The following is a 26,457-nucleotide window of genomic DNA, read 5'->3' on the forward strand; positions in this document are numbered from 1 at the left end:
GTGACTTTACGAATGTGGAGCAGTCATTGTCAACACTATTGTTACCCCTACAGTAAGCACAGTAGACCAGAAGGAGTAAGCTCCATGGTATGTTGACATATTTTGTTGATGCTGTCACACAAACAATAATGAATTTCTTGTCATTATTGTAGCCATTACCACACTTAATATGGAGATAAAAGATGTCTTATGACAAGTATGTCAATACTAATTGGAGATAAAGTTTCAGTACAAGGTCTTTACTTCAGTTTACAATAAATTATTTTGTTCCATAATATATTGTTTCATTGGGCAACAATACTTGATTTCTGCCTGCCTTCCCCTCCGTCCTCCCCCCCTTCCCCCGCCCCCCATCCCCCTCTGTCCCCCCTGCGGGTCCGGGGATTAGAATAGGCCCGAGGTATTCCTGCCTGTCGTAAGAGGCGACTAAAAGGAGTCCCTCCCCCTCAAGGGGGTAGTTAGCGCCTGCGTCCGGAGTTGGACGGTTCCACGACCTCTATTTGCGGTCATCTTGCTTTTTCACTTCTCGTTTCTTCCTTCCTTTGGTTGGTTCCTTTCTTTGCTCTTCTCCACCTCACTGTCTTCCTTACTCTTTCCCTTGCCTTCTTCTCCTTGCCATCTCGTTGCCTTCTTCTCCTTGCCTTCTCCTTGCCTTCTCGTTGCCTTCTCGTTGCCTTCTTCTCCTTGCCTTCTCTGGTCTCCGCCTCCGCGTTTGAGACAGTCTGTCCTCTCTCTCCCTCTCTCTCTTCTTTTTCCTCTTCTTCCTTCCTCCCTGTGCGCGCCTGAAGGCCGACCCACGCGTTCGCACGCGTAGCCGGTGACGGGGTAACGCGTAATTCCCTGCCCTGGGTAGACATGTAAGGCACGCACGTACCCCCTGGTAAAGGCCAGGCCCAGGGAGGGGTGATTGCCTGAGCTGATACCTTCTGACCATGCTGATTGGTCCCTCCGTCTGTTTCTCGGGAGGTGTGACCTGAGGTGTAAACATTCACCTAAGGCGGGAGTGCCCTCTGAGAGGGTCCCCACAAGGAAGGAGCGCGCCATCGGAGACGCTGGCAATCATGGGGGATTCCTCCGCAATGGATTTTAATCCATCTCTCTCGACTACTGCCCAAAAACGGAAACTTGACCAGCCACCAGTGACAAAAGTACTACCGCCTGCCCCACAGTTCCTCGTCGTTTCTCGATCGGAGGACGGAAAGGATTTTTCCTCTGTCAGCCCTTTCGTTATCTAGAAGGGCGTAGATGCCATAGCCGGATCTGTCAAATCTTGTACCAGGTTGCGTAACGGTACCTTATTACTAGAAACTGAGAGCGCCTTTCAGGCACAAAAACTGCTTCGGGCCACACTCCTGTACACGTTCCCTGTCCGGGTGGAGGCTCACCGAACTTTGAATTCGTCTCGTGGTGTGGTCTATACTAGATCCCTCGACGGATTGACTGATGAGGAGATTCAATCTTTCCTCGCTGAGCAGGGCGTGACGGCTGTCCATAGGGTCATGAAAAAGGTCAACAATGACCTTGTACCGACCCTGACACTTTTCTTGACCTTTGATAGTGTTAAGCTGCCATCGCGCATCAAGGTGGGCTACGAGGTTATTTCTGTTCGCCCCTATGTCCCGACACCTACACGCTGCTACCAGTGTCAGCGTTTCAATCACACTCGACAGTCTTGTTCCAATGTGGCTAAATGTGTCACCTGTGGCAGGGATGCCCATGAGGGTGACTGTCCACCTCTGTCTCCTCGTTATGTGAACTGTCAGGGTGACCATGCCGCATCCTCCCGCGACTGTCCTGTCTATAAGGAAGAACGCTGTATCCAAGAAATTCGGGTCAAAGAGAAAGTGTCCACCTCGGCTGCTCGCAAGCTATTGGCTAGTAGGAAGCCCACGCTGCTCCCAGCGGGGAAATACAGTACTGTCCTCGCCTCTCCTCGGACTACCAGGGAGGTGGCAACACAGACATGCGATCTGACCTTCAGCACCACGGTTGTCCGTTCGGCCAGTGCTAAGATCGCGCGGTCGACGTCTCCTCTTCCTCCCACCACCCCACAGACACCAGCCCCTTCATCAGCTTCTGCTAAGACGAAGACCCCGAAGTCAGATGCACGGGCCTTCAAGAAGGAACTGTCCCGTGCAGACTTCCTACGTACCTCGACCTCCCAGCCTTCGACCGGTACTTCTACCAAACGACCTTCCAAGAAGGCTCATAGGAAGCACAGTTCTCCTTCTCCGCCACGGCGCATTTCTTCTCCTGCGCCACCCAGCGGTTGCCGCCCCAGGCCGTCATCCGTTTCGCCTGGCCGCACCGCTGGTAGCCGAACATCTGGCTGTTCACCGGCGGAGGAAGCTCCCCCTCCTGGCCATCTTCCCAAGATGGCCGATGAACCTATAGACCCAATGGACGATGACTGTCCGCCTACTGATAGCGGCGGCAGTGCTCGCTCGAAGCCAGGCCCTCAGCGGCCTTCGAGGTGACCCCTTCTTTCATCTTCCTTTTTTTCTTACGATGGCACTTATTCACTGGAATATTCGCAGCATTCGCTCCAACCGAGAGGACTTGAAGTTGCTGCTCTGCTTGCACCGTCCGCTCGTCGTAGCCCTCCAGGAAACAAAGCTACACCCATGCGGTCAAATTGCCTTGGCACACTACACCTCTGTGCGTTTTGACCTACCCCCTGTGGTAGGTATCCCGGCTCATGGAGGGGTTATGTTGCTGGTCCGGGATGATATTTACTACGATCCCATCACGTTGCACACCGGCCTGCAGGCAGTTGCCATCCGCATTACTCTCCCCAGTTTTAAATTTTCCATTTGTACCGTTTACACTCCATCGTCGTCTGCCGTTAACAGGGCAGACATGATGCAACTTATTGCTCAGCTACCTGCACCATTTTTGTTAACTGGAGACTTCAATGCCCACCATCCCCTTTGGGGCTCTCCAGCATCCTGCCCCAGGGGCTCCCTGTTAGCAGACCTTTTCAACCAGCTCAATCTTGTCTGCCTCAATACTGGCGCTCCTACTTTTCTTCCGGACACATCTCGCACCTATTCCCATTTAGACCTCTCTATATGTACTCCCCAACTTGCACGCCGGTTTGAGTGGTATGCACTTTCTGATACATATTCGAGCGACCACTTCCCGTGTGTTATCCATCTCCTGCAGCATACCCCCTCTCCGTGCTCATCTAGTTGGACCATCTCCAAAGCAGACTGGGGGCTCTTCTCTTCCAGGGCGACCTTTCAGGATCAAACCTTCACAAGCTGCGATAATCAGGTCGCACACCTCACGGAAGTCATTCTCACTGCTGCTGAATATTCCATCCCTCACCCTACTTCTTCTCCATGTCGCGTACCGGTCCCCTGGTGGACCGCAGCATGTAGAGACGCTTTACGTGCTCGTCGACGTGCTTTACGCACCTTTAAACGCCACCCTACAGTGGCGAATTGTATCAATTATAAACGATTACGTGCACAGTGTCGTCGTATTATTAAAGAAAGCAAGAAAGCCAGCTGGGCTGCTATCACAAGCACCTTCAACAGTTTTACTCCTTCTGTTGTCTGGGGTAGCCTGCGCCGGCTATCTGGCACTAAGGTCCACTCACCAGTTTCTGGCTTGACGGTCGCAAATGACGTCCTTGTGGCCCCTGAGGCTGTCTCCAATGCCTTCAGCCGCTTTTTCGCAGAGGTTTCGAGCTCCGCTCATTACCACCCTGCCTTCCTCCCCCGCCACCGGGCAGAGGAGGCTAGGCCACCTAACTTCCGCTCCTCGAATCGTGAAAGTTATAATGCCCCATTCACCATGCGGGAACTCGAAAACGCACTTGGCCGATCACGGTCCTCCGCTCCAGGGCCTGATTCTATTCATATTCAGATGCTGAAGAACCTTTCTCCTGCGGGTAAAGGTTTTCTTCTTCGTACTTACAATCGCATCTGGATTGAGGGACATGTTCCCGCATCCTGGCGCGAGTCTATTGTTGTCCCGATTCCTAAGCCGGGGAAGGACAAGCACTTGCCTTCCAGTTATCGACCCATCTCGCTTACCAGCTGTGTCTGTAAAGTGATGGAGCGAATGGTTAACTCTCGTTTGGTTTGGCTGCTCGAGTCTCGACGCCTACTTACCAATGTCCAATGTGGATTTCGTAGGCACCGCTCTGCTGTTGACCATCTGGTTACCTTGTCGACCTTCATTATGGATAACTTCTTGCGGAAGCGCCTGACCGCGGCTGTGTTCTTTGATTTGGAGAAGGCTTACGACACCTGTTGGAGGGCGGGCATTCTCCGCACCATGCACACATGGGGCCTTCGCGGTCGCCTCCCTCTTTATATTCGTTCCTTTTTAATGGATCGACAGTTCAGGGTACGTGTGGGTTCTGTCCTGTCACACCTTTCGCCAGGAGAATGGGGTGCCACAGGGCTCAGTTTTGAGCGTCGCTCTCTTCGCCATAGCGATCAATCCAATAATGGATTCCCTCCCAGCTGATGTATCAGGCTCCCTTTTCGTGGACGATTTTACCATCTATTGCAGCGCACAGCGTACGTGTTTCCTGGAGCGCTGTCTTCAGCGTTCTCTTGACCGTCTTTACTCCTGGAGTGTCGCCAATGGCTTCCGTTTTTCTGCCGAGAAGACGGTCTGTATTAACTTCTGGCGCTACAAAGAGTTTCTCCCACCGTCCTTACGACTCGGTCCCATTGCTCTCCCATTCGTGGAGACAACAAAACTGTTTTAGGTCTTACATTTGACAGGAAACTTAGTTGGTCTCCACATGTGTCATATTTGGCTGCCCGTTGTACCCGTTCTCTAAATGCCCTCCGTGTTCTCAGTGGTATGTCGTGGGGAGCGGATCGAACCGTCCTACTTCGCCTATATCGGTCGATCGTCCGCTCCAAGCTGGATTATGGGAGCTTCGTATACTCCTCTGCACGGCCATCCATCTTACGCCGCCTCAACTCCATACAACATCGGGGTTTATGACTTGCGATCGGAGCGTTTTATACTAGTCCCGTCGAGAGTCTTCATGCTGACGCTGGTGAGTTGCCACTCACCTACCGGCGTGATATACTGCTTTGTCGGTATGCCTGTCTGCTACTGGCAATGCCCGACCACCCGTCTTATCGTTCCTTTTTTGATGACTCTCTCGACCGTCAATACGGGTTGTATGTCTCTGCCCTGCTACCCCCTGGAGTTCGCTTTCGTTGCCTCCTTCAACACCTTAATTTTTCACTCCCTGCAACCTTTCGAGTGGGCGAGAGCCACACGCCACCTTGGCTCCAGGCTCAGGTTCGCGTCCACCTTGACCTCTGCTCGCTCCCGAAGGAGGTTACCCCCGGTTCAGTCTACAACTCCCGTTTTGTCGAACTTCGTTCGAAGTTCATTAATATGACCTTCATTTATACAGATGGCTCTAAGACCAATGACGGGGTCGGGTGTTCTTTTATTGTCGGGGCACAAAGTTTCAAATACCGGCTCCATGGCCATTGTTCGGTCTTCACAGCTGAGCTCTTTGCCCTCTACCAGGCTGTTCTTTACATCTGCCGCCACCGACATTCTGCATATGTCATCTGCTCCGATTCCCTGAGCGCTATCCAGAGCCTCAGTGATCCGTACCCGGTTCACCCTTTCGTGCACCGGATCCAACGCTCTCTTCAGCAGCTGGTGGACGTCGGTTCTCCGGTTAGCTTTATGTGGGTTCCTGGCCATGTCGGTATCCCTGGGAACGAAGCTGCAGATGCCGCGGCCAAGGCTGCGGTCCTCCAGCCTCGGACAGCTTCTTGTTGTGTCCCTTCGTCAGATTGTAGCAGGGTCATTTGTTGGCGCATTTTATCGCTGTGGCATGCCGATTGGGCTGCACTTACAGACAACAAGCTTCGGGCCTTGAAACCTCTTCCCGTGGCTTGGACGTCCTCCTCACGCCCTTCTCGGCGGGAGGAGGTAGTTTTGGCCCGGTTACGAATTGGACACTGCCGGTTCAGCCATCGCCATCTGCTGACGGCTGCGCCGGCGCCGGCGCCGTTCTGCCCATGTGGGCAATTGCTGATGGTCCGCCACATTTAAACGTCCTGTCCGGATTTTAACACACTGCGTCTTGATCTTGGCCTGCCGTGTACTCTAGAAGCCATTTTAGCGGATGACCCACGGGCAGCTGCTCACGTTCTTCATTTTATCAATTTGACAACCCTCTCTAAGGACATTTGACTATGCTGTTTTCTTTTTTTTTTTTTTTTTTAATCCTATGCCTGTCAGTCTGTCTTTTATCGTGTTTTCCGTTTCGTTGCTGTTTTAAACTTGTGACTCGCGGTGCATTCCTAACGTAGTCTGGGCGCTAATGACCGTCGAAGTTGTGCGCCCTAAAACCACAAAAAAAAAAAAAAAAAAAACCTCTGTCATTTGATGGTTGAAATTACATCCTATAACAGATATAGTAGTTAGTATGGCTTGCACCTGCGCACCTTTAGGTTTGTGTTGCAATTTAAATGTTGTTGATATGTTGCACACAAAATTGTAACTGGCTGTTTCCTGTTCCCTTTAGCTAGTGCTACTCTGTCCTGTCAACTTTAATTAACTCTTAACAGGCAGATTTAGTTTTAGGTATCCTGCTGTATAGCTTGTCCACAGTAAACTGACAATTTTACTGGAGCTCCCAGAAGCAGAAAAAATTAACACTAGTTGTAAAATAGTTGCCTCAAAGTGCTGCCAGTGTTAGGCTGCTACTAGATGCGAAGTATTACTGTAAACGTTGTTGAGTATAATAGTGCCAGCATTATGGGAAGTAAAAATGCCACCTTCCCCTCACCGCTCCTCTCCCCTCTACAAACCTAATGGTGGGAGCAAGGCACGCCTCCTGCCGTTTCCGATAGCCACTGCGCAAATTGTTAACTTTTCCCGGACAGGCTGTGGTGCAGGAATATTGACATGAACTCACTTTGTTTTTTCTAAAATTTCATGTTTCTGCTAAATACATCGGTAGTGGTGGTTTTTCTTAGATTGCTCACCTTAAGCTGCCTTAGCTGTAGATTCGATTGTACAAGGTGGCCTATTAATTAGCTAACAGCAGGTGACCCTGTACAAGGGAATTTTCAATTAATGCATTTTATAGTGAGCAATCACAAAAGTAAATGCATATAATATGATTTTAGAAGACTGCTTATGAAATGTGTTGACTGAACAAGAAAGTATTGTTCATTATATGGGAGTGTACAATGAGAGGCAAAATAGATTGCCCAGCCTGAATAATTCAGGGTCCAAGAACAGATCATTGTGCAGGCCCAAGTTCAGAAGTGCCAGTGTTCTCGTCAAATAGAAGCAACAAAATGGTTAGCGTACAGTGAATGTTGAGATTTCTTGCAATTTAACATATTTTATCATTTCTTTTGAAAATCATTATTGAAGCATGTAGAAACGGTTGAAATATAAGAACTCCATGTCGGTAGAATTACTAAAACAATGATCATTTCGCGTCTGTTTCAATGGCTGACTACCCTGCTGGTCCAGGGGTTAGAATAGGCCCAAGATACCCCTGCATGTCGTAAGAGGCGACTAAAAGGAGCTCTACCCTTTTCGGTACTATAAATTCAGGTCCCATTTTCTGGTTTGACCTGCCACTTTCCAAATTCTACAGAATTGCAGGCCATATGGGGAAGGACGCCTTATGTGGTGCATAAGTTATCCATAGTGCCCTTAGATTCGATCTCTAGAACCTCTTGTTGTGGCTTTGCATCTCCACCTGCAATTAAACTATTTGGGTGAGAACACTTTCCAGAGTATGTCATCTTCTTCTGTTGTCTCCTGTCTTTTGCCCTCATGACAGTACTGGATTTCTGTGCACCAAATATCTAGCATGGTAGCCAGTCTGTTGTGGTGGAGCCGTCATGTACCCATTTGGTGGTAGCCCCCGTGACAACACAGGGATCACACTGCTGATGCCTGAGCTGTAAACTACCCACATATGCCAAGGAGTAGATGCCTGTCTTCCTTGGGCATCAGGACTCCAGGCAACGGCCATCGTGCCAGGTAGCATTCGCTGTGGCTGGCTGGCGCCCATGGGGAGAGCCCCTGATCGGAACTGTGCGGGGTAGCCGAGTGGTCTGAGGTGCCTTGTCACGGTCCGTGCAGCTGCCCCCCCCCCCCTCCTCATCGGAGGTTAGTCCTCCCTCGTGTGTGTGTGTGTGTGTGTGTGTGTGTGTGTGTGTGTGTGTGTGTGTTTTGTCCTAAGTGTAAGTTAAAGTTAGATTAAGGAGTGTGTAAGCTTATGGAGTGATGACTTCAGCACTTTGGTGATTATAAGACCTTACCACAAATTTCCAATTTTCCTGGTCAGAGTGGGTGGCATCAGGGCGGATGACCCGCAGTGAAGCGGACTGTCATCTCTTGCCGTTGACCATACGGCACCAGCCGTCTCTAAGAAGGGCAAGATAGAGTACAATGCTGACAGATATTACCCTAAATCGTTTCCCTCCCTCGCTACACCATGGGAGGAACATACGGCTACAGAATGAACAGAGCCATATTCGCCTCAGTATTTAGTCCATCCAAAAACAAAAATGATGTGACTTACCAAACTAAAGCGCTGGCAGCCAGCACTTTCATTTGGTAAGTCACATCATCTTTGTTTTTGGATATATTTTTCCCACGTGGAATGTTTCCCTCTATTATATCAGTATTTAGTCTTTTAGTAGAAGGGACGGGGACTCCTTTCTACCTATAAAGCCTCAATTTTTTGTTGAACATCTTGAGGATAAGTTTGGGGAAGTGATAGTGCTGTCCAAGATGAGAAGCGGTGTAGTCTTGATTCACACAGCATCCCCAGCCCAATCCCGGGCGTTACTCTCTTGTGATTGGCTGGGTGATATTCCTGTTTCCGTCACTCCCCTTAAAAGCCTCAACACAGTCCAGGGGATTATTTTCCATCTGCAACATTCTCTTGCAATCTGACAACGAGCTCTGCGCCAATCTAGGACAGTGGGGTATTCATTTTATTTGGTGCGTTTACAGGGGACCCAAAGACGAGTTGCTACCAGTGTCTTCATCTTGGCATGTGAGAGTGACTCATTGCCTGAAAAGGTAAAGCTGATGGTTTACCGCTGTGACATTAAGCCATATGTCCCTCCTCTTATGTGTTGCTTTAAGTGCTGGAGATTCAGGCACATGTCTTCCCGCTGCACTTCCAATGCCACATTTTGAGACTGTAGCTGTCCACTGCATCCAGATACTCCCTGTGCACCTCCTCCCACTTGTATACACTGCGGAGAACAGCACTCCCCCTGCTTGCTAGACTGCACAGTACTCCAGAAGGAGCGCGATTACACCCCATTTGGTTTATGTCCACATATGCTGCAGCTACATTATGATCGCCATCACAAGTACCAGTCGTACCACTCTCAATGCCATGAAGAGTGGGCTCTCCGGGCCTCCAGAATACATCTGCCCCATTGGTGGTAGGGGAAAAATCTCATTCTGTTGCTACCAAAGTACCTACTTCAGGAGCAAGGTCCCATCCCAAACACATGGGACATCGGTCCCCTCCCCCCAGCTGGAGAAGCAACAGCCTCCTCCGGCTCCTCTGGTGTGGAAGGGGTCCCTTCGGACCCTCTCTCCCACGGTCTCCACTAATGCTACAGCAAACCTTCACCAGTGGCTAAAGGAGCCAAAAGCTGCTGGACACAAAGCTTCACGGTCTTCTTCTCTGCCTGAGGCTACTTAAGAGAAGTCCTCCCAGCAAGCCCCCCAAAGAGGAGGGCAAGCAAACAAAGAAGTTCGCTAAGAGAAAGGACCCTCCAGTGGCTCCAACACCACCACTCCCTGCCAATTCTGCACCTGCGGATGAGTTGGCGATCTCAGCATCCCCTGAGGACGTGGATCTCACTGATGCCTCATCCACAATAGGAATGGATACAAATACTCAATTGGTGGCAGCAGGTGAACCCGAAGTGTAACCTGCCTCATGATATCATCATCCTCCAGTGCAATTGCTGCAGTTTTTTCCACCACCTGGCTGAGCTACAGCAACTGCTAAGCTTTACACCTGCTTCCTGCAATGCCTGCCAGGAAACCTGGTTCCCGGCAATGTGGGCCCCTGCCCTTTGCGGCTATAGGGGATATTACAAGAACTGTAGCGATTATAATAGTGTCAGATGGAGTTTGCCTCTGTCCTGAACACACTATGCAGTGAACCTGTGCTCCTTCAAACCCCTCTTGAAGCTGTGGCTGTCAGGATAAGGACAACGCAGGGAATAACTGTCTGCAACGTTTATCTTCCTCCAGGTGGTGCAGTACCCCTGAACATATTGGCTGCACTGATTCATCAACTCCCTAAACCTTTCCTACTTTCGGGAGATTTTAACACACATAACCTATTGTGGGGTGGTGCTGTGCTTACTGGCCAAGGTAGAGATGTCGAAATTTTCCTGTCTCAACTTGACCTCTGCCTCTTAAATACTGGGGCCCCCACACATTTCATTGTGGCTCATGGCACTTACTTGGTCATTAATTTATCCCTCTGCAGCCCAGGACTTTCCCATCTGTCCACTGGCAAGCTTACAATGACTTGTGTGGTAGTGAACACTTTCCCATGTTACTGTCACTCCACTAGCACCATTCCCCTGACTGGGAAGTTTTCACCTCTGCTGCCACTGTTGAATCTCTCCCACATGGTACCATCTACGTGGTAGCTGAGCAGGTCACTAGAACAATCGTTTCTGCAGTGGAAAAAATGGTCCCTTGTCCCCCCCCCCTCCCCTTCCTCCGAAGTCTGGATGAAGATCAGACATGTTTGTGGGGTACCAGACCCCGACAGGAATTACTGGCATTAACATAAATAGCGTGTTATCTACCGATGCAAACACAATTGCCGAGCACTTTTCTGAGCATTATGCTTGAGCCTCCGCATCAGAGAATTAGCCTCCAGCATTTTGCACCCTCAAACAGCAGATGGTAAGGAAAGCCCTCTTGTTCACGGAACGTAGCAGTGAACCCTATAATGCTCCATTTACAGAGTGGGAGCTCCTCAGCGTCCTTGCACATTGCTTCGACACAGCTCCTAGGCCAGATCTGATTCAGTCAGACGATCGAACATCTCATCATCTTCAACCAGAGCTGGTGCAATGGTGTCTTTCCATCGCAATGATGGGAGAGCACCAACATACCAGTGCTCAAACCCAGTAAAAAGTGATTCCCGGCGGAGTCAGGGATTTTCTCTGCCTCGTGATGACTGGGTATTGTGTGCTGTCCTTAGGTTAGTTAGGTTTAAGTAGTTCTAAGTTCTAGGGGACTGATGACCATAGATGTTAAGTCCCATAGTGCTCAGAGCCATTTGAAAGAGCCCAGTAAAAACCCACTCGATGTGGATAGCTACTGATTCGTCAGCCTCGCTAACGTTCTTTGTAAGCTGTTCAGCTTACGATACAACATGGAAGCAGCATATCCTTGCCGCATTATATGAGAGGGGTCTCTGGGGCCCGCTCCCATTTTTTTATTAATCCAAAATTTCCTATCGCTCTGTACTCCCTGTGTCAAAGTTGGTGCCTCCCGTAGCTCCCCCCCCCCCCCCCCCCTTCCATATCCAGAAGAATGGCGTCGCAAGGCTCTGTATTGAGTGTGTGTCTATTTTTAGTGGCCATTAACAGCCTAGCAGCAGCTGTCAGGCCATCAGTCTCACCTATGTATGCAGATGACTTCTGCATTTTGTACTGCTCCTCCAGTACTGGTGTTGCCGAGTGGCACCAGGGAGCCATCCACAAGGCGCAGTCATGGGCTCTAGCACACGGCTTCCAGTTTTCAGCCACAAAGTTGTGTGTCATGCACTTCCGCCGGCATCACACCCTTCATCTGTAACCAGAACTTTACCTTAATGACGATCCACTCACTAGTGGAGACATATTGATTCTTAGGACTGGTTTTTGATGCCCGATTGACTTGGCTTCCTCATCTTTGTCAGCTGAAGCGGAAGTGCTGGCAGCACCTAGATGCCCTCTGCTGCTTGAGCAAAACCAACTGGGGTGCAGATCTCTCTACGCTGCTGCAGCTCTACAGAGCACTTATTCAATCCTGCCTTGACTATGGGAGTCTGGCTTATGGTTTGGCAGAGCCCTCAGCATTTACTCGACCCAGTGTACCACTGTCACATTAGACTGGCAACAGGAGCTTTTAGGACGAGTCTGGTGACCAGCACCCTGGTGGAGGCTGGAGTCCCTCCATTGAAGGTTAGGCATGTGCAACTGCTTGCCAGTTAAGTTGCACACATTCATAATTGTCCTGAGCATCTAAATTACTGTCTTCTTTTCCCATCCACAGCGGTTCATCTCCCGCATCGGAGGCCCAGGTCAGGGCTTAAGATCGCAGTTCGCGTCCGCTCTCTTCTGTCTGAAGTGGAGTCCTTGCCTTCACCATCTGCACTCGAGGTCTATTCACGTACACCTCCATGGTGTACACATAGGCCGAAGCTTCACCTGGACCTTTCTCATGGTCCCAAGGACTCAGTTAAACCCACAGCTCTCTGCTGTCACTTCATCTTGATCCTTGACACGCACTGGGACCACGAAGGGGTTTACACTGGCGGCTCAATGGCTGATGGTCACGTTGGCTTCGCGTATGTTCATGGAGGACATATTGAACAGCAGTCCTTGACAGGTGGCTGCAGTGTTTTCACTGCAGAGCTGGTGGCCATTTTTCGTGCTCTTGAGCACATCCGCTCATGCCATGGAGAGTCATTTCTCCTGTGTACTGACTCCTTCAACAGCCTACGAGCTATCGATCAGTGCTACCCCCCCACCCTATAGTAGCAACCACTCAGGAGTCCATCTATGCCCTAGAAAGGTCCAATCGTTCCGTGGTGTTCATGTGGACCCGACGCCACGTCGGAATCCCAGGAACTGAACTTAACGACAGGCTACGTGGAAACCGCTTCTGGAGGTCGGCATCCCTGTAACTGACCTGCGATCATTATTACGCCACAAGGTTTTCCACCTTTGGGAGACGGAATGGCATAATATCAGTATGCACAACAAACTGAGTGCCCTTAAGGAGACTACAAATGTGTGGAAGACCTTCATGTGGGTCTCTTGCAGGGACTGTGTGGTTCTCTGCCGGCTTCGCATTGGCCATACTTGGCTAACACATGGCTACCTCCTCCATCACGAGGACCCATCTCAGTGTCGCTGTGGCTCACAAGACTGTCGTCCACATCTTGCTGGTCTGCCCACTTTCCGCCGCTCTGTGGCACACTTTTAACCTTCCCAGCACCTACCTTTGGTGTTGGGCGACGATGCCTCAACAGCAGATTTAGTTTTGTGTTATTGGTTGGTTTTTTTTTTATTGTACCAGCTAAGGGTGGGCATTTAGCCTTCTCTCTGAGGTTGCCACCCTCCCTCCATTTGAACTCTGTCCCACTTCTTTGCATTTGTTTGTCTTGGTGGTCGTCTTTTTTCCCTACATGTGTTCATCTAGCCTTGTCTTTTTGGGGTGGACATTGTAATGTGTTGCAGAGTGGCTGGCTCATCCTCTTTTATTATTGTGATCAGCCAGTCCAGACCATATGCTCCATAGTTTTAATACCTTCTTTTACTTTTCCTTGTGGTGTAAGTTTTGCCAGTTTTTTGTTCGTTCCAGTCGTTTTCTTTTTAGGTGTGGTGTTGGGTGTTTTTTGTACCTTGAGCCTTGCTTGCTCCAGGAAAAAGGGACTGATGACCCTGTAGTTTGGTCCCTGTTTACCCCAAACCAACCAATCAGTGGCTGAAGTGGATATGCTGATGGTTTATGAAAGGACAACTGGAGTCAATTGTCATTTTTAGACCTGTGCACACAATTTTTTAAAAAACTTTTAATTCACTACGAATTGTGCAGTTGTAGGCTTTTCTAGGTTCTGTGATCTTTCAAAAGATTCCATTTTATAATAGACTAATCTTCAGACAGACAAATGGTCATAGTAAAAATATTGAAAATTGATGTATTTATTTCTAATTACTTTTACTGCCAACTTGTGTCTCTCTGATCTTCAGCTAAGAGAAATGTATCAGCTGATTAAGGTCAGATGTACCATTTACAGAAGTGAGTGGATGTACTTTCCAGTATCTGTTGTTTCCAGTTTAATATCTGTTCTTAAATTGCAGTAGGACTATTAGACCGTTACGCTTAAAAATGCATCGCAGATGTTCCATGCTTTATATACTTTTTGTTATTAAATTATATTTTCTGACTATGTAAGGCTTTAATGGAAAATAAATAAAAAGATAAAATGAAGGGTAGGCTATGTGTAGCTTCAATATTTTGTCCACATGCCACTGGAATAAAGAACAGCTTGGATACTTCAATGCATAGAACTGACAGATCAATGGAAAAAGTCCTCATCCACGGCAGTTCTCTCCCATGAAAAATGAACCAAATGCCATTGGGCGTTTGCAGCTCCTGAAAGGGGGTCTGACCAATTGTTTCGCAGAGCCTTCTCAAGTTGAGCCCTGGGATTGAGATAAGGTGACTTTGGAGGTTACGGATGGCACTGAATAATATTCTCTCTCCCTTGAAACTAGCTGTGAATACTAATGGTAGTGTGTGATAGACAATTATCATGTTGGTAATGGAGATGTCCTTTGGGATACCAGATTCGAATACATTTCAAGGAAATGTTCACAGCATAGTGAATTGATCTTGCTTTTGATAAGTTCTTAAGTTGCTGCACCCATTTAAGACATCCAGCCCCAACATATCACACTTACATGTCTGTTTCTAGTGTTTGTAGTCACGAAGCACGCATCATATTGATGCACATCGGTGCATTATATGAGAGCAGTACCTCTGCTCTTGGACCCAGTTGTGCACTCATAGGAGAAAATGACATTACTCCAATTGACATCTTCCCAGAAACTCAGTTGCTAGTCTATCCATGGCTTGTGTGTCAGACAACTCTTGTTTGATCAGAGCATGATGGAACCTGGTTCGATGGTCCTTTAATCTTCTGAGATCGGCTCTTGACTAGCCGGGTAAATGTGACACTCTCCTTAGTCCCTGGATAAGTGACAAAGGAGCATTCTGGGCTGCCCTGACCAATTCTTCATTTTGTCTCCATATAGACACTCGTGGTCTTCCAGGTACAGGATGTTTCACTAACCCACCATTTTCTCCAAATCGTCTTAATCCAGCATTGCAGTGGAAGCATAAACACTATAACGACATCTTGCCTCAGGCGCATTAACACTCTTTTCAAAGAGAGCAATTATTTGCTCACGAACATTCACATTAGCCATTTTGAAGCAGACCTATGATGTATGCCAGTCAGCTGACATATTTCTCGTAGTTGAAAACTATAGAGACACAAGGTGGCAGTTAAAGTAATTACAAATAAATAAATCCATTTTCAATATTTTCACTATGGCCGTTTGTTTGTTTAAAGATTAGACTATCATAAATGGAATCTTTTGGAAGACTGGAATGCTTGTTCTTTGTTTGTAAACCATTGACCTATCCACTCTGTCACTGAAACAGATGGGAAATTCACAATGTTGTAGTGCTGAAATAATGATTTTCAAGAGAAATGATACAAGGAGTTAACTTGCAATGAATCTTGATACATGCTGTTTGCTAACTATTATATAGCTTCCATTTGATGATGTAATCAAAAAGGTGAAACTCCATAAACCACCTAGCAGTGTGAACACTGGCACCTCTCAACTTGGGCATGTACTTGCTCTGTTCTTGGACTTTAAATTATTCAGGCTGGGCAATCTTTGTGCCTCTCATTGTACATGACCAAAAGTTCAGGTGTGTCAGGGGAGATACCTTTCTCAGTGTATTTTAAATTTGCTCCTTAAATTGTTTCCATATTTATTACTAATATATGTGTGTGCTTATGTTCAAATGCATTTCTGTTGTTGAAGGAAACTATGGAGAAGAAAGAGGTAAGAACATACTAATTTTCATTTTTATTTTTCTTTGTACTTTGGTGAGGTTTAGTTCATTGAATTGTTGACACAAATTTATTCCATAAATAAGCCAGATAAACCTAATGTTCAGAAATAGCTAATAGTAGAATTCTGAAGTCTTAAAGTAATAATTTTGTTTGTCAGATTGAGATGTTGAACAAAACATAGGAATGTAGGTGGAGAGTAAGTGAAAATGACTAGTACTGGTAACACCACAAGGAAGTACGCGGATGAGCCAAAACATTATCACAACTTGCTTAACAGCATGTTAGTTAATCTTCGTAAAGTAATACAGCAGAGATTTTGCCCAGTATAAACTTGAGTATCTGCACAGTTGTAGCCCCTTGACCACACAGGAATAGCTCTGTTGGTATCAGAGCTGACTCCTCCCCAAGTATGCCAAGAAATATGTGCCTGTCATGACTGGGGAACAAGGATTCTGAGCAATGGGTCACTGACCGGGTAGCTCTTCCTGAGGCTGGGTGGCATGCATAGGGAGAGCCCCTGTTCAGAGAAGTTGGTGCCATGGTAGATGATTCTCATATGAAGCAGATGAAGCTTTCTCCTACTGGTGGCCATATGGCCCCATTATTCTCTTGAGACAGAACAAACTTGTTCAACGCAGAGAGATACAACCTTAGAATGTTTCCTTCCCTGGCTGCGCTATGGGGGGAATGTCAGGCTAAGCGACATAGTAGTACTCCCCCCCCCCCCCCCCCATACATGATTTGTACAAGGGCAGATGGGGATTCATTTTTGGCCACAAAGCCTTTATTTCCTGTTGACACTATAGAGCACAAGTTTGGAGAAGTTGCACCCACCTCCAGAATGAAGAGTGGGTCACCTTTGATTAAAACAGCATCCCATGCCCGGTCATGGTCATTGCTTGCTTGTGACAAGCTGAATAACATTCCAGTGACTGTCACTCCCCATAATAGCCCAAACGTGGTTCAAGGCAACATTTCCAGTGTGACCTCATCATGCAGTATGACAATAAGCTATGCGCCAACTTAGAGCGAGTAAGTGTAAAATTTGTCTGTTGTGTCCATAGGGGGCCAAGGACAATAGGGTTGCAACTGGAGCCTTCATCTTGGCCTTAGAGGGCAATTTGTTGCCGGAAAAGATCAAAGTGATGGTGTATTGATGTGATGTTAAACTGTATGTCCCCCCCCCCCCCCCTTTTGGTGCTTCAAATGTATGAAATTTGGGCACACATCTTCGTGTTGTGATATCAGCCCAGTCTGTAGGGATTGTGGATGATTGTTGATTGCAAACATTCCTTGTGCTTTCCTCTCCCTGTCTGCATCAGCTATAGAGAGCACTATCCTCCCTGCTCACCAGACTGCACTGTCATTCAGAAATAGGGAAGGAAAAAAATACAAGAATGTGAGACACTGGATGGACTGACCTACCAAGAGCCCAAGAAAAAGTCTGAGCATCTAAATCTTGCAGCATGATAGTGTCTTACACCATAGCTATGATGTCGCCCTCACTGCAGACAGTACTCCAGCCTGTTACGGTCCTACAGCAAGCTCTCGGGGCCCCATGACTATCCCTGCCGCCCCCCACCCCCTTCCTGATGGTTGGGGGCTCTCCTCCTGCTGTTTCTCCCACACTCATTTTGGGAGCAATGGCTCCTCACCCACTGGGGCCGCCGATCCCCATCTACCAGCTGGAAACGAGTCGCCCTCCTCCTGCTTCTCACACCAAGAACAGGTCTGTTGGGATGCTCTCCTCAAAGTGTTCTGCCAGTCTGCAACTGGCTACCAGCCAGTGGCTGAAGGAGCCACAGGCTGCTGGTCGAAGGGCTTTAGGATCTTATAGTCCCTGGAACTAATTCAGAGAAGCCATCCCAGTCACCCAGACCCCCTAAAGATAAGGTGGCCCCCTGAGGCTCCAGAGTGCAACACAATGTATTTCGGAAACTGTGTCTCTTGATCCCATATCTTCTCAACCGATGACAGCAGGTGACCCTGGGCCACCCTTAGTCCCTTCAGGCCCTCTCAGTATACTGAGAGCATGATACTCCAGTGGAATTTCAGTGGTTTCTTCCACAAGCTGTCTGAGCTAAGACACCTCTTAGGCTCCTCCCCTGCTTTCTGCCTGGTCCTTTGTCACTACTGGGGATATTTTAAGAATAGTGTTGATTTTAATATGGCATGAGATGGAGTTTGCACAATGTTCTGGACACTATATATAGTGAACTTGTGCATCTTGATATAACTGGGAGGCTGTGCCTGTTCAGGTAAAGGCATTTCAGGGTACCATTATCTGCAGTGTTTACCTCCCTCCTGATGGTGAAGTGTCTCAGTACACATTGTTTGCATTGGTTTCTCAGCTTCTACCACTTTTCCTAATTGTAGGCAACTTCAGTGCACATAACTCTTTACGGGGTGGAACTACGATAACTGGTCGCGGTAAAGATATTGCAAACTTACTGGCAGATCTTGACCTCTGTCTCATGAATACTGGTGCCTCCACTCACTTCACTGTGACACAAGAAACATATTTGGCCATTTATCTTTCTATTTGTGGTATTGGATTTCTCCCATTCATCCACTGGAGGGTCCATGATGACCTGTGTATTAGTGACCACTTCCCACTCTTTCTGTCCCTTCTTCAGCATCACTCCCTGGGTGCCCACATAGATGGGCTCTCCACAATGTCAACAGGCACACTTTTACCTCCACTGTCATTCTGGGCTCCCCACTAAATATAAGTAGTGACGAAGCTGTCCAGATGGCAACAGCAGCCATTCTGTTGGCTGCCAACTTAACAGTCCCCTGTTGTTTGCATTCCTGTCTGAAGTAGTACCTTTGTGGACCTTGGAAATCTCTGTGGCCATCCGAGATTGCAGGTGGGCTCCACAATTCCATAAGCAGCATCCATCAATTGAGCACCTCATTGCCTTTAGACCCTGTCCACCACTTAGTAAAATGATGGAAGCAAGAATGTTGGAAGTGGCATGTTTCAGCCATTGGACCACATGCACCTCTTTCGCAGGCCTTGGAAAATATCAGACACCTCTATGGACACCACACCTCTGCAGGTATACTTGGTATTTCATTGAACTGTACTGTTTTCACTTAACCAGATGCCATAGCTGAACATTTTGCTCTGCATCTGGGAACTGCCAATCTGACTTTTGTGTCCTCAAAGAGCAGATGGAACGATTACACTTGCCTTACACTACACATCACCTAGAGCTCTATAATGCTCCATTCAGTGAATGGGAATTCTTCAGTGTACTATTCCTTTGCCCTGATTGATACAGTCTCAGGGCCAGACAGCATCCATAACCAAATGCTCAAACACCTATCAGTGGATTGTCAGCATCATCTCCTTACCATCTTCAGCCGTGTGTGGAGTGAGGGTTAGTTCCCATCTCAGCAGTGAAAAAGCACCATTATCCCAGAACTGAAATAGAGTAAGCATCCTTCAGAGATGGGGAGTTGCTTGAAAGCATGAGCTGGTGGCTGTGTTGGCGACTTGTCTCAGGACCTTCTGGTCTGCCCCGGCCCATTTTCGCAAAGGCTGTTCCATTGCTGATAATCTCGTTTTCACCAATTCTGCCATCTGGATAGCTTTTGATCAGTGTCAACACATTACTGTCTTCCTCAACGTACAAAAGGCTTGTGACATCACACGGCAACATAGCACTCTTGCTACCTTACATGAGGTTGTGTCTCCTGGGCTCACTTCTGATTTTTGTTCAGAAGCTCTTGTTGCACCGTACTTTCTGGGTTCGAGTTGATGCTTCCCATATTATCCCCAATATCCAAGAGAATGGGGTGCCACAGGGCTCCGTATTAAGTGTCTCTCTCTTTTTGGTGGCAATCAATGGTCTAGCAGCAACTGTGGAGTCTCCAGCATCACCCTCCCTGTATTCCAATGATTTTTGCTTTTACTATTGTTCCCCTAGTGTGGGTGTTGCTGAATGCTGACTGCAGGACACCATTTGAAAGGCACAGTCCTGGGGCATCACCCATGGCTTTCTGTTTGTCCCCGCTGTCGCCGTCACACTGTTTGTCCATATCCAGAACTTTATCTCGACAACCAATTACTCAGTGTGGTGGAGACTTATCGCTATTTGGGACTGTTCTTTGGTGCCTGGTTGAGTGGCTTCCTCATCTTTGCCAACTTGAGCAAAGGTGCTGTCTGCACCTTAAGTAGTATACACTGACAGCTCCGTATTCAATGGATGAACCGGTTTTGCATACACATATGGAAGGTACAATGAACTACATTCCTTGCCAAATGGATGCAGTGTCTTCTCTGCTGAATTGGTTGCCATCAAACAAGCCCCTAGTCACGCTTGTTCTTGCACTGGTAAGATGCTTCTATGGACCAGTGCTACCCTTGTCACCCATTATTCAAAACTATCTGTGATCTTCTTTCTGACCTCCATCAAGCTGGGAAAGGTGTTGATGCAGTTGCAGGCCCTGTGAAATCCTGCTCTTGTTTACATAATGGCACTTTGCTTTTGGAGACCAATTGTGATTTTTCAAGCCCAAAAGCTACTTACAGCTTCACTCCTCCACAGCTCTGTTGTTTGTGTTGAGGCCCATCTAACACTGAATTCTTTGCTTGGCATTATTTACACTCGTTGCTCGATGGTCTGACAGTGGGGAAAAAATCCAAACTTAACTATCTGATCAGGGCTTCACTGTGGCCCATTGGGTAATGAAAAATGTTGATGCAACGTTAGTGCCTACACGCACTCTTTTTTTCTCACATTTGATAGAGTAATAGTTCCATGAAAGATCAAAGCAGGCTATGAAGTCGTCATGATCTGACCATACATTCCAAACCTGATGTGCTGCTACCAGTGTCAGTGTTTCAATCACACTTAAATGTCCTCTTGGGTGGTTGCCCACCTCCTTCTCCCCACTGTGTCAATTGCAATGGTGACCATGTAGTCGCGTCCAAAGAATTCCTGTGTATCTCGATGAGCGGGCTGTCCAGGAGATCTGGGTGAAGGAAAAAGTGCATTACCCTGTCGCTCGCAAATTGTTGGCCAGTTGAAAGCCCTGCAATTTACCATCTGGCATTTAAAGTACCATTCATGCTTTGCCTTGCTCCACAAGAGATATGGTCATATGTACTTCCATCCTCAAATTCAGCACAGCAATTATAAAATCACCCAGTGCCTTGGTAGCATAGCCTGTCTCCTCCTCTAGATGTGAAACAGGCCACCAAAGCTTCGCCTCCTGTGGTGAAATTGCCTGCTACACAACCCACAGCCCACAGGCCAGAAAGGACAGAAGGAATACTTCAGTGAAGACTTATGGTGTCCCTCCAGCCAACAAACATCTGAGTTTTCATCTGCCAGTCACAAAAGCTCTAAGAAATTATACAAAGACAAATGGTCCTGCTGACTTGAAGCTCTTCAATGGTGTCTGTGCGTTATTCCCTCACCTCACCGGCAACTGCAAATTTTTGATACAGCAATCACTTCAAACATAATCTGCCAATCATTAGGTTGACAGGGGATGTTTGAAGTGATTGCTGTATCAAAAATCTAAAGATAAGTCTTTGAATCCTGCCGCCCCCCCCCCCTTTTTTTAAACTGGAACCGATGTTGGAACCTTCCTTCATGTCGATCAGGGGACCTGAAGATGGTGTAATATATCTCCGGAACTGGTAGACCAATAAAATTAACAATTTGGAAATTAGCTGGCTGAAAGGTGTTTGATTTGACATTCTGGTCCATGAAAGCTTCCAATGGCTCGTGCTTGAGCGAGCCACTCTGATGTTTACGTGGGTTCCTGGTCACATTGGTGTGTTAGAAAATAAGGCTGCTGATGCTGCTTCCAAGGCTGCAGTCCTCCTACCTTGGCCCTCTAGTTCTTCCTTCCCATTCAACGATCTTTGTGTTGCTGTCAGCTGGAAATGTTACTTCGGCGTGTTGCTGAATGGTGTGCTCCAAAACACTTGTACCTGCACCAACATTATACTGTGCATCGCATCTGCGACAGATACTGCCGTAGAATGGGCAAGCTTCTGACCTCAACATTCTGCTTTGAGGTATGGATGTCGAATATCTTGTTGCTTACTTATTGTTTCACTGCCCTGCAACAGCTTTCCATGGATGCCCGGGATGGCAGCACATGAACAGCCAACAAGTATCGCAGTTTTGTAGATGCTTATTACCAGGTGCCAGTCCATAATCGTCTGTCCTTTGTCAAATTTGCTTATGTCAGTGGATTTCCCTGTTCATGGCTCACACTGTTGCTCTGTTCCATTTATGTGCTTTACTTTTCAAATCGCATACCATCGGACAGCATTTGGTGTTGCGGTGGTCGTAATGTTTTGACTCGACAGCCATTAATGTGTAAACAAACTAACATTAAAGTATTAAATAGAAAATCTCTAAATAATCGGTATTACTTAGTGGCTAAAACAGTTACCAGATCCCAATTGCAGTTTGCCTGCTTAACAGCTTACAGGGGCAACAAAAATTTAAAATGCTGTCATCATCTGGTTGGTAAGAGGTATAAACTTAAAATCAGTGTTCTACAGTAAGTAAAATATTTAAATTGGAAACTATGTACATGTCACGAGGCAGCGTAACTTGCAGCACACAAATTGCACAGACTACATTCATCCAGTATTTGACAACAAGAGCAGTGACTTCCAACTAACTTTAAACAGACTTCAAATCTTTTCAAAACTTTTTTTTCCTATTCAGTCTCACAAATAATGAAAGGAAAGCAGTTTAATCATTTATTAATTGTTGTTCCTGTGGTAAGCCTTCAGCATCTGATTTAATTTTTACCACTAAATCTATTTGCTACCCATCTTGGATACAGTATCCACACATACCACTCAAAACACTTAAAAAATGATGCCATTGTACAACACACAGTTTAGGAGAGAAACTTTTTTTAGAAAATATAATGGTTGTGTAGTGTTTATAGAATAAAAAATAACTGTTTGAAATGGGCCTCCCTTTACATGGGAGCAAAGTCCTGTAAGGAATTTGGCATTGAGGGAGGGTTACTGATATTGAATTACTCAGTTCAATATTTCAAATTGTTCTGAAGTGTATGTTAATCTTTAATCACAGATTATTGTGCTTGTGCTGTGTACAACACATTAAATATATTTATTCAGATCATCTTGCAAGCTTGGAATTAAACCATGGGTGAATGTAAATTCAGTGATCACTGTACCTTTTCTCCTTGCAGTGGAACATTGTGACTGAGTATTGTGAAGAGCCAATCCATAATATTTGTATGAACTTGTTTAATCTAGGGCAGTAGGAAAAACACATCATATTTTAATGGAAACTTCTCAATTTTGCAGAAATTCTTCCAAAATCATCTTTGAACAGTGTCTTTGAATTCACTGGACAAGGTGAAACATCATCACTAGAACTTAGTTGGGCATTGAGGTTCCAAGTGCATGTCAAGTGCAGAGGTGTCTTAGCAAGTAAAGGTTACGTTGTTTGCATTCAACGTTCTTAGCAGCATTTTATGTACTGGTAAGTTTGAATCACAGTTTAAACAACTGTGCTAGTCATGTCGCTCCTTTTATTTTAGGCTATGAGTTAACTCATATCTTAACTTTATACTTACTGGTAAAAAAAGTCTGCTTTTACATATTTGTAAGCTGATAATATTAAATTCAGTAAACTGCCATAAAAAAAGGGAGGCACTGAGTACCACACCCAACCGGATCTTTTTGAACTAAACTAAAATTAAAATTTAAATGTATGGTGTCTGTATTCCATCAATGTTCTGAATTCAAAATTTGTAAATTGACAAGTTGGTCAATAGGTATGGAACTTAATAGCTTTCTTTGCAATGAAATTTGTTGACATATTGGTTCTTGTTTCGTGAGAAAAGAACAATGAATTCGGACTGAGAACTGTAGTTAGATATTTTACACCTTTGACTGGTTCCCAAGACCAAAATGTCTAGTGGTCATCAGAGTTTGTGCTGAAATCTGGTTAAGAGCAGAATGTGAACCTTCTTTCAGTGTTACTTCTGTAACTTCAGAATAGCAAGCAGCTTTTCTTGGGGAAAGATAGAAATAAATTGCACTCATGTTTTCTACTTACATGTTACTTTACACAACAATTGGGCAAAAATTCTTATCTAAGTGTCTGTGTACTCTATATTATACAACTGTTTCTTACTATAATTTGCAATGTGGCTTGCTTGGAAGTAGCTGCTAATTTATATTAACTGTTACTGTTTTTCTTTTCTTTCTAAATAGCTGACATGTTCCCAGCAATTAAGATAGTTAAAAGGTACTCCATTGACCATGTGTGACCAGTTTTACTTACTTTTGTTTGAAATTACAAGTATTGTTCTTGCCATGATAAAAAAATTGTCTGATACTTGTTTGCATGGTAGCTACCTCATACTTTGGTCTGCCAAAACATAAACTTTTAAAAGTGAACAGTGTACATTGTATGTTTGAGCTTCCAACTGTGTCCATTGCCCAGTAGTGCTTCATTGACCTATTGCTTGCAAACAAAATATATCCTAGTCTTGTATTCAACTTAACTTTGCGCCTGTTTGAATTTGTGTATGGACGCACACCTTGAATTACTTATTTGTGTGTGTGTGTGTGTGTGTGTGTGTGTGTGTGTGTGTGTGTGTGTGTGTGTGTGTGTCATTTTATGGAGATGATAATCACTGAGAAGCTTACAGTATCAATGGGACTCCAATCTGGACAGTTGCCTTCTACTGCAATGCTCTTACTGACAGAACAATCTATGCATGATTAGACTTGGCTTAAAAGTTTAAGTGCTGCTATTGACTCTCTCCTATTTTACAAATGCCATTAAGTCTTGCACATCTTGCTGTACTAATAATCCTGAGAAAGGATACTGCAGTGAATGAATGCTCACTGCCCCGGACTTGCTCACAGAATGAGTCTGTCTGATAGGTGTAAACTATGTGCTGGACTGGAACTTCAGTTCAAACATCTTGCCTCTGGGTAATGATCTTGATGGGTTAAAATCCCAACTCAGGAGGCAGTTGTAGTGTCAAAGTTTGACAACTTACACTTTACTGCACAGTGAAAGTATGTTCTGGGTATAAACCATGAATTGTGAGTCTCTAAAATGCAGAAATATTATGCATACATTTTTATATTTAATAAGTTACAAGTGACAGTTGATATGAAGTTATACTCCATAAAGGTCATTGTCTCAGAACAGTAAAAATGGAGACCTGAGGTATGAACATGAACTGTATTGTCAATGGGACGTCAGTGATGTATAATGAATAAGCAGTGCATTAAAAAGCAGTAAAACAGAATATATTAAGTATGCTAGTGTAAATTCTGGAAGCTTATGTTAATATAATTAAGGGGAAAAACCTAACAGTTTTGATAATTTCAAATGTTGTTGCACTTATGTTTCAGAGTACTGTGAAATGTGGTTTTCTGTGGAGCAGCCTTACACTACTGGCAAGAATGGAAAAAAAAACACATTGTGTTTAAATTGTAAAAGTGCATTTATGTGATTTATATTGTGATGAATTTTGTTGTCGCTGAGCTGAATTATAAATTTTATATGAAATAATTGTAATATATATTTATGTTCAATAAAGACAGCAGAGCTTTTCTCTGAGAGAATTAAGCATTTAATGGCTTACAGTATTTATTCAGAGTAAAATTTATATAACATAAAGTTTCCATAATTTTCATTTCAGTTACAGCTACATCTCGATCTGTACACTGCAAACCACTGTGTGGTGCATGGCAAAGGTTACATCCCACTTTACCAGTTATTAGGGTTTCTTCCTGTTGCAGTCACGTATGGAGTACGGCAAGAATGATTGTTTGAATGCTTCTAAGCGTACAGTAATTATTCTAATCTTATCCTCTTGAGCCCTACATGAGTGATACGTAGGGGCTTGTAGTATGTTCCTAATCATTTAAAGCCAGTTTTTGAAACTTTGTTAACAGACTTTCTCAGGATGAATGTAAACTATCTTAGTTTTCCAGTTCAGCTCCTTCAATCTCTGTGACCCTCTCCCATGGATTAAACAAACCTGTGACCATTTGTGCTGCCCTTCTCTGTATATGTTCAATATCCCCAGAGGCAATATTCTAGAACTGGTTGCATGAGTGATTTGTAAGCAATTTCTTTTGTAGACTGATTGCACTTCCCCCAGTATTCTACCAATAAACCGAAGTCTGCCACCTGCTTTACCCATGACTGGACCTATGTGATCATTCTACTTCATATGCCTACAAACTGTTACATCAAGGTATTCATAAGAGTTGGCAGATTCGAACAGGGACTCATTGGTATAGCTATAGGGTACTGTGACAAAGCAAGCTGGGATCTTTTTACTTCCTCTCTCGTTTTGCCATCTGCCTCCTTAAATTCATTTTATTGTCACTTTTGACCAATTACCATTAACATACATGAGTAGAATCTGCACTTTATGAAAGAGAAAGGTTGACACTGTTATAAGGAATATACCACCAGAACTAATGCTGTGTTTAGTTTTGTGTATGTAATTGTCTAACTCATTTTTACTATTTATAATTAATATCTTTAGCTACATATCATTATAGGGTG

At 45.7% G+C, this 26,457-nt stretch overlaps 1 protein-coding gene across 2 annotated transcripts in view; it reads left to right on the forward strand.

Annotated features, from left to right (window-relative positions):
- LOC126195829 (glutamate--cysteine ligase regulatory subunit) overlaps nt 1-25,514 on the forward strand; it is a 57,713-nt gene extending 32,199 nt beyond the window's left edge. Inside the window, exons 6-8 of one of the 2 annotated variants that reach the window (XM_049934501.1) lie at nt 15,864-15,884; nt 23,217-23,394; nt 25,290-25,514. In XM_049934501.1, coding sequence (XP_049790458.1) covers nt 15,864-15,884; nt 23,217-23,377 — 182 coding nt within the window. In that variant the 3' untranslated portion in view covers nt 23,378-23,394; nt 25,290-25,514. The remainder of the gene's footprint in view (nt 1-15,863; nt 15,885-23,216; nt 23,395-25,289) is intronic. The other variant, XM_049934502.1, reaches the window with a different exon arrangement.
- Nucleotides 25,515-26,457: the final 943 nt, after the last annotated feature.

The sequence above is a fragment of the Schistocerca nitens genome, chromosome 7 (assembly GCF_023898315.1).
Source record: "Schistocerca nitens isolate TAMUIC-IGC-003100 chromosome 7, iqSchNite1.1, whole genome shotgun sequence".
In the NCBI taxonomy this organism is placed as follows: domain Eukaryota; kingdom Metazoa; phylum Arthropoda; class Insecta; order Orthoptera; family Acrididae; genus Schistocerca; species Schistocerca nitens.